Source organism: Rhea pennata, chromosome 1 (assembly GCF_028389875.1).
Source record: "Rhea pennata isolate bPtePen1 chromosome 1, bPtePen1.pri, whole genome shotgun sequence".
In the NCBI taxonomy this organism is placed as follows: Eukaryota; Metazoa; Chordata; class Aves; order Rheiformes; family Rheidae; genus Rhea; species Rhea pennata.
The window spans coordinates 67,829,208-67,842,750 of NC_084663.1; the positions used below are offsets into that span (position 1 = coordinate 67,829,208).

Genomic DNA, 13,543 nt, shown 5'->3' on the forward strand with positions numbered 1-13,543 from the left:
GTTGGTGTGCAAACTTACCTCAGCATGTGTACTTGGCAGCTTTAATAGGAGGTAGCTTTTATTGATGGGTAAACAACTTTGCATATCTGTGTGTGTGCGTGCTGAGGATCCTACAAGCACATGTGTTACCGTGGGAAGCAGTAGCCTGTGGTTGCTTCCAGTGTGTTCTCTAGGATCCTGTGTCTGACTCCTCATCTTGTATGTCCAGTGGAAATACTGGATAGAGCTGATGAACTTCAGAGGGATCTCTGATCCTGAAGAAGGGAAAGTGGAGTGGGTGAATGTGGATGAGCAAAAGGATCGTGAAGACTGAGTAGGGGAAATGTGTGGGGAACATGAAATGGGGTGGAATGAGACTAAAGATTAAAGGGAGGGGTTGGGCATTTGGGAAAGGTATCAGACCACTGTACTTCTATTAGACTAGTTTAAGGCACCTAAAGAAGACTTAAAATGGGAATGATGCTTGGATTGAGTGGCTTCTGCATAGCACCAATTTGCCAGGTGAAGAAATACCAGAGGCGTTATCGTTTAAATGGCCTAACAAAACCTTGTTATGATATTGAGCTAGGCTCCAAAAGTGCTGGTGTGCCTCCAGATCTTTTTCCAAGCTTCCCATGGAGCCTGCAATGCACGTTTATTTAAGACTATTACCCATGTTGGTATGTCTTTCCTCCAACAGGGGTATGCTTTGTCATGTAGCTCCCTCATGGCTTTTGTTCTGCTCTACTGTAATCATTAGCATCCTGAGCATTCATTCAGAACATCTGGTTCTTTCAGGGTTTTAATATAATATCACATTGTTTTTCTGCTGTGATTCGTTGTGACAAAAAGAGTGTTTTGAAAATATACTTGATAAAACTCATGCCCATGACCAGAGCAGAATTCATACACATTCACTATGTGACTGTGCCCCTCTAATCATAAACTGCCAGTGAGTGTTGTGCCCATTAACTGTTGAGGGACTAGTTCAAAAAGTGTGCTTTTTAGGCCTTTTGGCCAAAGCTCTAAAATTATCTTTGTCTCTCACCAAAGATATGCTTTAACACTTGTGTAGCTTTTTTTGATTGATCAGATTGACTATGAAGAGAGTTTTGTGGAGAATTTGCTTCTTTTCCTGATGATAGGAGAGGCATGGGCTTAATACAGGATTTAAATAACTTTGCAGCTTGTGACCTGAGGTACTACTATGTGTATACTTCAGCTGAATGTATGGCTTTTTTGGAGGCAGGGCATCATTAGAACCCAGAATACCCTGGCTGAACGGAAGTATTTTGTTTTTCGCAGTTCCACTCCCATCAGCTGTTTCACGTCTTTGTAGTGGCTGGCGCTTTTGTGCACTTCCATGGAGTTTCAAACCTTCAGGAGTTCCGTTTCACAGTCGGAGGAGGCTGCACAGAGGAAGAGGGAATGCAGTAAAACCAGCCTTCAACCCAAGATCGTAACCAAAACAGATACCGCAAGTGCGGTTGAAGCATACTGGTTAGCAAAATGAATACCTAAGAAGAATCCAAGTTTCAGCTGGTGGAGCATGGAGCTTCAGGGGGATTCTGACTAACCAAGATAAATTCTATACCTCAAGCAGTGGAATGAATCAATTTGAAGACCAGGAAATTCTGAAGCCCTAATTTATTCTTGGGATCTACAGATTGAGCTACAGAGGACCCTTTCCAAATCGGCTTCTGTTCAATGCCATATTTATTTGTAGATGTTGGGAGGGATAGCTTAGCAGTTTTCTTTTTCTTTTTTTTTTTTTTTTTTTTTTTTAAAAAAAAAATCAAGGTTAAATTTATATCCTCTTGGAGGGTTTGGGATTTGATTTTAGATGCTCTTTTGGGAGAAAAAGAAATTGTAAATAAGATTTCTAACTTTCTGTTTAAATAAAATTTATATAAATGTTTTAAACAATGGGTGGGGGGAGAAAGGGTTTTTTTGTAAAGAATGCAACATACAAGTACCACACACTGTTTCAATTTTGCACAAAATAAATGACTGCAGGAGGACCAGGTAAAATTCCCAGGAGTGAGGTATGTTGTCCCTGCAGATTTTTCCTGGTGACCAACATGCCCAAGGCAATGTGGGGTCCTGGTAGCACTTGGAGTAGGTTCGGTATGTGTGCACAAGGGTTGTGAAGGGCTGAATTAATCAAACTGTTGTTCAGGCCAGTGTTACAAGTTTATTTACTGAAGTAACTGGAAAGGTACACCTGAGCCCTGCCCAAGTATGTGGGACAGCTGCCTTCCAGGCTTGCTTGGCTGGTATGGTTTTGGATAATGGAACCTTCATAAGTTGTTTTGGTTCTCACCACATGAATTGGAGCATGATGGGTTAACTGTGTATGGAATGGCAAACAGACCAACTCCATCAGTGCCTGTCTACACCCAAAGGCCCCAGCTGAGTACATGGGTGCTGTCTGTGGGCCTGCCCTGTTTTGTCTGAGGAGGAAAAAAAAATGGTGGTAATGCACTTGTCAAAAGATAGTTGAGCATGTGAGAGGAAACAGAGATGGGGCTGAGATAGATTGGAAAGAAGAAACTGTGCTCTGAGATTTGGAGTTAACAGTTACAGCAGCCCTCAAGCACATTACTTTCTCATGCATCAGGCTCCATATGCCAAGGGGGTTTAGAGGCTTTTCTAAGAAAAAAATTCCACAATCAGCCCAAGGTGGTTCCCTTTTTTCTTTTTTTCTTTTTAGGTCTGCTTCCCATCTGTGCTTTAGCAATGGGATTACTGGTGGTACTTAAACTCTAGATGCAGAGTTCAGTTGGGTTGATGTGGAGCAGACACACTGTCTCTGTAAGGGGAGGCATATACCCTTCTCTTGTTTAATTGATGTAGCTTGATCTTTGGAGCCCTGTCAGAAGCCAGACTGAAGGAGAATCTTTGGAGTTGTTAGATGAAATTTGAATGTTTTGTTATGGCACAGCTATTGCTTGGAGTGTTTAGTTGGAAATTCAGAGCAATTATGTCTCTTGTAGATGAGTTGAATAGCTCATAAAATGCTGTAGTTCACAAGGCAGGAAGGTAAAGCGGTGTGTGTGTGTGTGTGTGTGTTTCTTCCCCTTTTTTTTCTTTACGACTCCTGCAAGTTTGAATTTTTCATCCTTCAAGAAAAAGTGTGGATTGCAAAGATCTTGCAGCACCCTGGATATCACTGAATTTTTCAGGGAGTTACTTTGCATAATGGAGTCAAATAGGAGCAGAATGCCTTTCTAAGATTTACTGGGTATTAAGACTTCACCCTGAATGGGATCTGTTTAAAGCCTTTGAAAGCAAGGCCAGCTGCAGCAAGAGGTGCTGCAGTAGTGGCCGTAAGCTGGAGAGATGTGTTCTCAGTCAGATTACAACACTGGATGCCAGTAGGCCAGAAGTTTATTGTGAGTCTGTGTGGTACTAAAATGAAATAAAGAGCAGTATTAACTGGATGCAAGGGCTAATTAGCACTGGTATCCATGGCAAAGATGTGAAGAGTTGCCTGGCAGGAAATCTGCTGTTATCTGAGAAAAGTATGGTACATATCAGAAGCAGACTTGTCCGTAAGATGCTCCGGGATACCTCTGTGTCAGTGACAGCAGAAGTGACAGTCTCCATCCTGGATCGTCCTGCGCTCACTCCCTGTAGGGTGATTGTAACCTGGTCCTAACAGCACAGAACTATTACAAAAACACAGTACTCCACCTGCTATTCTTAACCCAGTCAGTCTCTCTGTTCGAGAAGTTTGTTTGTTCCAATAAAAGCAACCTAGCTGTGCACTTTTCTGTAGCTCTTGCTGAGAACTCTTCCCAGGTTGGCACCTGAATGCCTTACTCTCAGCAGTCAGAGGCTTGCTTGCTCTGTGTGCAGGTTATTGCCATAGAATAGTTAGGACCTACAGCTTCTTTCCTTCCCCATTAAATAGTGGCCTTGTTCAGTATATTTCTTTTTAAAAATTGCCTACTGTTGGAAGCAATGAAGCACATTCTGGGGTTTTGATGGTTGGGGACTCTGGTGATGGTTCCATATAAGATGGGATCTTACTACTTGCTGTATTCTTAACTTCTGCTAATAAAAGAACCAAATGGAATATTGTCTAGCTTGGATCTTTCCATGCTGTGTATAACATTTGAAAGAGTCGCTCTTGCTTTCCTCCTTCCCAGTGCAGCCAATACTTCATAGGTAAAAGGCTTCTGCTGTTCTAGAAACCAAACTGATGCTCAAAGACTTGTTTATGTAGGGTTGAACTAATGCTTGCTCTGTGCCTCCTGAAACAGAACCTGGTGGCTGGGAGATCGTGTGACTGAAATGTTAGTGCTACTATATGACACCTTGATATCTACAAGTGAGTACATGGCTCATCTTGCTAGTAAGATTTTGGTACTGTTCAACATATAAACATTGCAGGAGACAAAGTTGTCCATGGACCTTGCTGCCTCTTAGTTATAGTAATAATCCTGAGAGAAGTTTATCTCAAAGTCTAGACTTTCACTTGATGCCCACTGGAGCTGTAGCCTGTAGTGTGGAGAAAGGAGATACCTTTAGGAGTGGCCCGTGCCACCATTTCATGAGGCTGCCCATTGTAAGAGTTCACCTGCCAGAGGAATAGCTTGTGACAACATTTGTCATGTCCTGTGTGTGCTTGTTTTTGACCCATGTTATATTTAAAAAGCAACTTAAGGACAAAATGGAGTTATTGTTGCTTTTAAATTTCTTACTTCATTTTGGAAAGCTTAGTTGAATCCATGCTTTAGAATGAGGACCTAAAGCTGAAGGAAGGTCTTCGGGTTAGTTTTTTGGGGGATCTCTCATTTTCAACTGAGACTCCATCTGAACGTGGGCTAGCTGTAATTTGGAAAGGTAGCTATTGTTGCATTTTTCAGATATACTGATTTTTAGTGGCTCAGTTTTCCAGTTCTGGAACAGACCATGTGTACTGCTTCAGATTGGGTGCCAGCGGGGTTAAGGGCAGTAAGAGTGTCTTGCATCTACCCACAGCCAGTGGCTGGTGCACAGCCAGTTTGGGGAAATGAACCCTTTGAATGCTAAAGGGGTAGTGAGCAGGCCAGGGAAAGGAACAAACTGGGCCAAGGAGTTGAGCTGGATGGAGTGTGGTGGAAGGAGCAGAAACAGGCTGTGACATGGTGACAGTAGTGGAAAGCCAGAGGTGAAGCACTTGCTGAGAGTGTGAGGCTGTGAGGAGGAAAGTGAGCAGGAGGGACCAAGGGCCAAAAGAAGGAGTTGGAAAGGAAAGGACAGGCCCTGGAGACCTTGGCTGGCAACAGCTTGTAGATCAGTTGAGTTTAGGAATAGCCTCTTCAGGAAGGCTAGACTCAAATGACTGGTGTAAAAAGGAAAGACTGCTCCTAGCTTGCTGCCTGCTCACGTAAGGAATTGTCTTGTTCCTGTATGCGGAGCTGGAGGCTGACAGGGATGGGAAGGAATTGGTTTTTGGCTGGGGAGGGTGTGAGTTTGGCCAGCCCTGTGCCCGGAGTGGAGCCTTGAATTCTTCCATCCCATTCCTCAGCTGTCAGCAAATGTCTGTGAACCCCTGTGGCAAGATACGTCTAATCCTTTTCTTGCAGTAGTTCACGCTGAGTGTGGCCATCTACAGCTGTACTGTTTATCAGTTATTTGACTCTGGATGCGTGTTCTGCAGTGACTTATGAGATTCAGCTTAAGCAAACGACTTTTTTTAAATGCAAGACATTCAAGGAGCAGTGAGAATTTTTCTCTCAGATCACACCTGAAGTTAAAAACGAAAAAAAATGCTGCCCCAGTTGAATATAAACTAGGTTTGATTTTTCAGAAATAAGAATGATACTTCAGCGTCGCTAGGGCAACTTTAACTTGTGTCTCCTAACCCTTCTGCATGTAGTTGTGGCAATGTGATTTTCTCTCCCCCAAACCCTTTGCTTAATTCATTGCAAAGGGTGAACTTGTCCTGATAACGGACCGGACCGCTGCAATAAAGGTGAATGTCTAAGGCCATTGCCTAACTTTATTAGAGGAGCTGGAAGTAAATGAAGCATGTGATTGGAAGGAGGAAATTGAGTTTGTTTTTGTTGAAGCTAATAGCAGCTTCCCTGCAAAACTGAGTTCTTCTGCCTCTGCTAAAGTTTGTGTGTGATGTCAAGCAATTTGTTTGAACCAATCTCTCCTGCTGGTCACTGCCTCTGTGCTTGTCTTGAGTGCCGAAGTTTAAATTCTGAAAGCTGATTTCCACAAGTGCTGAGTGCTAACTGATGTGCCTTTGAATAAAGTTTCCTGGAAAAACCAGCTCCTTGCAGAAGACACTTGTTAATTCTCAGGCCCACATGGCTATTCAGGAAAAGGGAACACCAGCCTCGCCTTCATGGCAGTGTTCAGCTCTTTGCATGTGATCATCTTCGAGTACTTTAACAACAAGCAACGCAGGAGGAGTCCACGAGGAAATCTTCTGCCCAGCATCATCTGAACAGCATCCAGGTCAACAGTTACAAAAGGACCGTGGGGTAACTGGTCCCTCAGCATGGACCATCTTGTTCTCTCACAGCAAGTCAGGCCTCTTGGGGAGGGAGGGCAGCATGTGAGTGAGCAGTTAGCCTGACAAGGCTGCTTGTGCACAACAGGACTGACTGCTTAATTCTAGCATTTCTGGGACTCGGGAGGCCTTCTCTTTTGTCGTTCTCTCCTCCAATAGCGTTTGTGTTTCAATGGCAGTGATGTTACTGTTTTTGAGCTCTGAGGTGTTTGCATTGGAGATTCACACTGATGGCATTTTTAGCAGCTTCATTTCTGGTATAGAACAACCGGACAAAGAGTTTGTTTTTTTTTTTTTTTTTTTTTTTTTTTTTTTTTTTTTACAGCTGGCTTAAAACCGAGCTGGTCTAGCTGTAAACAAGATGAGAGAATCATATGGCTGGCTGGGTTCCCAGAATGATGATGCGTTTCCCTAACAGAGGCAAATTACGCCCAAAGCAGATCCAATAGATACATAATATATATTTTGTTTTTTTGTCTCTAACTGTGCTGAACCTTTGCTATATTGCTTGAAGATTGGCTTAGAATTGGCTGGAGCTGAGCTCCCACAAACCGAAGGAAATTGCGCAGCTGAGCCTCCCTGCTCCCACACTCGGCCATGGTTGAGTGATCAAAGGGGTTGGCTGTTCGCTGCAGCACGGCTCTGGATGCTCTCACCACCAAATGCCAAACCGCAGAGCTAGTTCGAGGACTAGGAGAAGGAGCAGCCAGGGCTTGCGGGGTGGCAGCTATTGCTGGGAAGGAAAAGGGAGATGCTGCCCCTCCCAGGAGCAGCAGTTGCCACCACCATCCTGCCTGCTCTTCCCAGCAGCAGCGCCAGCCTGGGGCTTCCCCCTGGCTCTCCCCCAGCTCCATCCTTCCTTCCACCTGCCCCACACTCCCAGAGCTGCGACTGGCCCTGAATTTGCTGCGTTTGCTGGCATCCAGCGTGCTCGTTTTTTAAAGTGACTGCGTTTATGTGATGTTTCAGCCCTGGCCACAGGAGTGACGCCAAAGCAGCCTGTTAATGTTGTTATTGCAGATGAGTCATTTTCCTGCTGTGATGCATCTTTCCAAGATGGGTAGTATGGAGAGGAGAGGAACACGACAGCAGGCTTCATACAGCGCTTCCAGCACAGCCTGCTGTTAAGTGTTGAGGCTGCTTTGGAGAAGAAAGCAATTGGTGCCTGAAATTCAGAAGTGCAAGTGCAAATTGAGTTTTGGCTAGTATCTAATGTGTACAGCTTAGGTGTACTCCCTCTGCCTGGCATGAGGGCTTCCCCAGCAGCTCCTTGGCTCCTTCCCTGTGTGACCTGCACGAAGCGAGTTCCTGATGTGAGAGCTGAGCAAAGGCAGGGCCTCCTGGAAGGACACAGCTTTCTGCCCTCACCACTGCAGCCGCTCGCCCTGTTTGCTCCCTGTGTGTGCAGGAAGCCAGGAGTGGTTCATGTACCTGTTTTCCATCCTGCTTTTTCTGGAAAACAGCCTGAGAAGGGCCAAAGAAGTACCTGTGCTCGCTGTTGTGCGGCAGAGGTGCTACTCATCTTGACACCAGCAGGAAGGACCACAGTGATGGATCCAACCGAGGGACTCAGTGGGGCTCAGTGCGCAGCCTTCACCTGCCACTGCCTTGCTGAAGGTGGAAGGCTGGGGGCTGAGGCTCCGCAGCTCCTCACAGCCCACGAGCAGCAATAAATAAAGCCAGAATCGGTGAAAATTGGTTCTCAGCAGCCCATGAGATGTTTAATAAAGAAAGGTGCTTGGCAGCACGTAACTGGGGCTATTACAGTTTGCATCATGCACTAATGAAGAGCTGCTCACGGCTGGGTTGCTGGGGCTGACATAATTGGAGTTAATGACAGTGGCATTAGCTGTGATGAAAGGATGGAAGGTGCAGGGCTTCCTTTCAAGTGCAGGCAGAGGTGGCGCAAGGGGACCCGTGCCAGGGGCAGGGCAGGGGAGAGGCCCAGAGGCGAGGCTGCCCTGCGAGAGAGCACCTGAGTGCTGGCAGCTGAGTGATCCAGGGCAGAAGAGCTGCGAGGGTCCAGCCAGCTGGAAACGGAGTCACTCAGCGCACAGGAGTTTGATGCTCCATCCCCAGTTGCTTTCAAAAATCGGTTTGTGCAAAAGTGGTGCGTTTGGCTGCCTTCAGCACTCCCCCATGCAGAGTCACGTGAGCCTGCAGGGCTTCTGAGCAGAGTACCAAAGGGCTTTGCCGTTGTCAGCGGGAAGAGCGTCCCGGAAAACACTGAGAAGCTCAGGTCTGAGGTGTGCGTAGAACCAAGCAAGGCCGTGGTATCAGTCCTTCGTCCGCAAGGAGGTCACCCCACCTACCCTGCTTGTAGCCTGTGGCTCCTCACAGTGCTCGCTGCTGTCCCCAGTCTGGGATCTGTCAGGCTCTTGCTTAGGAAAAGACAACTCGGGACAGACTGCTAAGAAGCTGCTGTTTCTGTGCCCTGTCCGAACTGCAAACAGCTGATGTGGTTAGGTAAATCTAGGATTGATTTTCCTACTTCTTTATAGCATGAGGTCATCCGTGTCTGGTCATACTTGAGGGTCTAGGTCATTGGTTTGTTCTCTGTCACAGGTTTGGTAGCGTGAGTCAAGCTAGGGTATGCGCATGTAAAGCCGTGCGAGGTGTGTGTCCCTGCCTGCAGCTGGGATGCTGTCAGTGCCTGCCAGAGCATACGGGGCAGTAGGATGTCTGCAGCCTGTAACGTGTCCCTGAAACCTCTAGTTCTGAGGAATTTAACCTTATTATTTCAGAGTTCCTTCTTGAGTCTCTGTCCTCCTTCCTGGGAAGGAATTGGCTGCAGCTTTAAGGGCTGATGGAGCCCTGATTTGTGCAGCAGCCAGATGGGGTCAGGTGGCTCTGACTGGCACTGTTCACTGCTGAGCAGTGCTTGGTGACCCACCACCCTTCAGGTCTTGCCCTTCTATAATAAAAACCACTGCCTACAATTTGTGCGCTTACAGGGGTGGACAGGATCCTGCAGAAGTCACGGCTGTGGTTTATAGTGGCGTATTGGGGTGGCAGTGTGATGCTGCTTGGCTGGAAATGAGAGATGGCTTCTTCCACAGCTGCTCAGCTGCTGGTTGACTTCTCTGTCCTCAGCTCTCTGCTTTGCTGAGCTATTTTTGTCTGCTCTGCCCAGCATGCAGGGCTGGAGAAGTTGGGAACTGGAGCAGCTGGTCTTCCTGGGGATTTGTCTTTTGCTCCAGGGCTGTGAGCTGATACGTCTGCTGGGCAAGCAGAGCATACGGTGGAATTTGCTTAACCCTATGTCAGAGATGAGGAACGGGTAGGTGTGTTTGGAGTCTGCTTTGCTGGCAAAAAAGCAAGCTTTTAACTTTGAAGGCTACGAATGTACCCACGTGCAGTTCATCCCACCTTGGGTCAGCAGCACGGTGGGAGAGAGAGCTGTGTCTGCCTCCTAAAATGAATGGCTTTGACAAACCGCACGTACAGCAAGAGCTTTGTCAGAAACCTCGGTGTGCCGCGGTGCGCTCCCGCGCTGCCTCCCCCGGGGAAGCCTGGCAGGGCCCTGAGTGGTGCAGGCCGCTCCGGAGCCGCCCTGACCAAGCCCGTCCGCCGTGGTTCCCTGCAGCGAGCTGGGCCATCGCGGCGCCAGCGGCAGCTCTTTAGCTCGTGCTCCCTCCATGGGCAGCGGGGAGCCCGGCGCTGCCCCCGCGGCGCTGCCCGCTCTGAGACTGTGTCCATCGCCTGGCACAGGGCTGTGGCGGGCAGCAGGCGGCTGCCCGTGATGTCCTGATCGAGGCAGCACGTCTGAAACAGCTCTCCGAAGAGCATCCCCTGTTAGCTGCCACCTGGTTTCACCCCTTTCTGCCTAGCTGAAGCCCTGCACGTGGAGGGCAGGGATGCTCTTCTGCAGGGAGCGGTGCCAGGGGCACTCGGGGGGCAGCCGGCGAGCACCACAGCAGGCAGCGCGAGCTGGCAGGGTGGGCGCAGGGCTCGGCGCTGCCTCAGGCTGCGCGCTGGCGGCCCAGCAAGCCCCGACGCAGCAGCTCCGGCACCTCTGAGCACGGCTGGTTTTGTTTTAGCCAGTCATGTCTCGCTGCCAGATCCACTGAGGTGCAAATGTTTGTCCTCCTGCTTCTCGATGTAGCAGATTGCTGTTGCATCAGGCAAGCTGGTGAAAGTCGCTGTTAAGACCAATTCCCAGGGTGTGCTTTATTTTTACACCAGGACCTACCAGCAGACCTACCCCCTTATTTTTTGGTTGAAGAAATGATTCAGTTTCCATCCCCCCTCCTTTCCCTCCCATTCCCTTCAGTTGAAACCTATACACAAACTGGGTGAAATAATTAAACTGGGTATAATTCATCTTATTCTTTTAGTGCAGGTCTGCTTACAGGACCTTGTTTCTTGTGGATTAATACACCTGAAGTCAAACATTGTTATGTGGCAGGGCAATGCATATTTATATATCTTTTTTTAAAGCTGAGTGGAGCTGGGACTTTAATCCTTTCTGACAGGTGAGGTCACCCTTGAGAGCTGTGTGCCCCAAGAGGGCTCATGCGAAAGGCAGGAGCGTGATGCTCTTGGAGCTGCGTCAGCCGGTGGGGGATGCCCTGAGCCAGTTGCTCCTCAGTTTGGGAGCAGGTCCCAGAGCTTCTCGGTCTTGACAGAAGACCCTTTTTCCTCAGCATAGTCTTAATCTTTCTTGGCTGCTTCTGACTCTAATAAGGTCACTGGATCTGAAGCATGGAAAACATCTCCACTTCTAGGGGCTGATTTACTTCCAGCACTGCAGTTGTTCCTCTTTGCTGTAACATCACCTCCAACAAGGCAAAAAGAGCCACAGAAGGAGCTCAAATGTCACAGAAGGTCCCCGTTAGGCTTAGGGCTGAGATGTGGTGGTAGAAGGGGAAGCATCTGTAGTGGTCCTGGTGCGCACCAGGGTGGATTTGTTGGCTCTTGGTCATGTGGGAAAGGAGATAATCCTGGTGTGAGACTAAAGCTTCAGGGAAGGCCTGTTAAAACTACCCTTGGTACGAGCTGTGCGTGCATTTAACCACTGCCGCTGCTGAGCTGTGGGAGCAGCAGGTTTGAGAGGTGGCTGCTGCTGCTGTGGCAGAAGGTGCTTGTTGAGGAGTGACGAGAACACTATGCAAAGGGTGAAGGGCAGTGTCAAGACATCCACTGCTGGAGCTGCTGGTTCAGTGTGATGAGCCAGACAGCTCTTGTGGGGCACAGAGGGGTGGAGGGGCTCCTGAGGCTGCCCACCTCAAAGGGTGCATTGCTTGTCTTCCAGCCTGGCCCCTTGGAGCTGCTGCTGTGTACCTGCGGGTGCTGTGGGTGGCTAGAGAAAGGGAAGGTGCAGAACACAAGATGAGACCCTGCTGCTGTCTGTAGCTATCAGCCATGGTATCCTTACCCTGGCATGTATCCTGCAGGCACGGGGATCCCCGCCTGCCTCAAAGGTGATCAGAAGGCCATAAGCTAAGCGTGGTGCAGCTAACTGGCTTCAGAGAGTGCCCTATAAGGCAGGAGACTCATCTTCCCAGAGCTCCAGGAAAAGTAACGGGGCAGTGACCAGGAACATTTCTTGGCATCCTTGTGAGGTGTTGGCATATTCCTGATGGCCAAACAGTGCAGCTCCATTTCCATTCCTCCACCCGTGTGATGTCCCTGTGGGCTCTGGCAGGGAGAGGGGTGTCTGGGATGTAATGTAGGGCTGTGATTAGCACCGAACATGACATGATGCAGCTTAAGTATCTATTAAAATATGCCATATATTTGTTTTTAAAGAGATGATATGGAACAGTTCATACAAAAAATTAAAAATGAGTGCTCCCCACCCATTTTCATAAAGCTGGTGAGAACCAGCCTGTGCCTAACAGCTGGGAACAGTTGGGCTCAGGGCAATGACTGCTTGCCCCAGGACAACCAGTGGCAGCTTCAGTGAGCCAGCTAGTGCAGCTCTGAGGGAAAAAATGCCCGTTTCTTAGCTGCTTATGCAGTGAAACTAGCAGGCAGCAGAGAACCTACCCCTTCTTTTGGTGGGTCATGCATAACTCCTTCCTACGTGGGAGCCCAAATACAGGTAAGAACCTGGATGCTGTCCTAGCAGCATTAGGGAAGGTCTATGCTAGATCCGCCTTGGTAGAGCTCACGTAGTCGCAGCTAACTAGTCAAGCCATGCTACTTCCCGTGGTCCAGGTGCATGTCATGTTAGTGCAATTCAGGTTAGATGCCATGTCCTGTCCCTGGTGTCTGACCACTGAACACCACCAAGACCCCAAGGCTTTGCCTCCCTGCTGAGGTCCAGTGTGGGCCCTGGTCTGGTATAGCTGCCCCAGTCCAAGGTGCTCAAAATTCTGGCTCTTCTGGAGCAACAGGTAGACAATTTTCCTATCCATCCCGCCCTCCTAAGGCAAGGCTGGCACAGCAGAGCCCTCTGCCTCCACGGGGTAAATTACTCCACTGTGGCTCTGAGAGAGGCAGGGCCATAGTAAAATCCCCAAGGGCATCTGCGTGGGCTCTCTCGTTGCTAGCAGGAGCAGCAGCAAAATGCAAAGTGTGTGGAGGTCAAACCTACAAATCAGCCATGCCTTGACCTCCACCTCTCCTGCCATGAGCTGATGGGCTGAGAGCAGCTCGGGTACACAGTGCACAGAGCTGACCTCACTGGTCTCCACACTGCCAAGGTGGGCCTTGAGCTGCGGGCTGTCGCGGAGGAAACTGTTTCCAATGTTGGCACCAAGCTGGACAACAGGGCTTGTTGGGAAGGACGCAGGACATGCTGTGCTGCATCTCTAGTGCCTCATCTCCTCAAGGAGTCACAGAGGGAGTCACAAAAATGCCCGTGCCATGATGTCCTCTCCTCCCACAGCTCTGGCCTTGTGGCTGGTTGGCTGCTGAATGGGGAAGGTCGCCCCATCCTTCCCCACGTCTCTGCTGTGTAAGGCGTTGCAGACAGTGTTACCGTAGGAGCAGCGCCAGGGGCAGTAGGAACAACGTTGGTGAGACTGAGATCTCAGCAGCGCCACCACAGTCTTGGGCGTTTTCCTAGGAAGGAGATAAGGCATCAGTTTGCTTCACTGCCAG

At 48.7% G+C, this 13,543-nt stretch overlaps 2 protein-coding genes across 3 annotated transcripts in view; one reads left to right on the plus strand and one right to left on the minus strand.

The window, feature by feature from the left end:
* ADIPOR2 (adiponectin receptor 2) overlaps nucleotides 1-4,060 on the plus strand; it is a 43,678-nt gene extending 39,618 nt beyond the window's left edge. For both annotated transcript variants that reach the window (XM_062590568.1, XM_062590577.1), the window contains exon 8: nucleotides 1,285-4,060. In XM_062590568.1, the coding sequence (XP_062446552.1) occupies nucleotides 1,285-1,416 (132 nt within the window). In that variant the 3' untranslated portion in view covers nucleotides 1,417-4,060. The remainder of the gene's footprint in view (nucleotides 1-1,284) is intronic.
* A 9,256-nt stretch (nucleotides 4,061-13,316) lies between these two features.
* Nucleotides 13,317-13,543, minus strand: part of CACNA2D4 (calcium voltage-gated channel auxiliary subunit alpha2delta 4) — a 131,616-nt gene continuing 131,389 nt past the window's right edge. Inside the window, exon 40 of the mRNA XM_062570259.1 lies at nucleotides 13,317-13,504. Coding sequence (XP_062426243.1) covers nucleotides 13,418-13,504 — 87 coding nt within the window. The 3' untranslated portion in view covers nucleotides 13,317-13,417. The remainder of the gene's footprint in view (nucleotides 13,505-13,543) is intronic.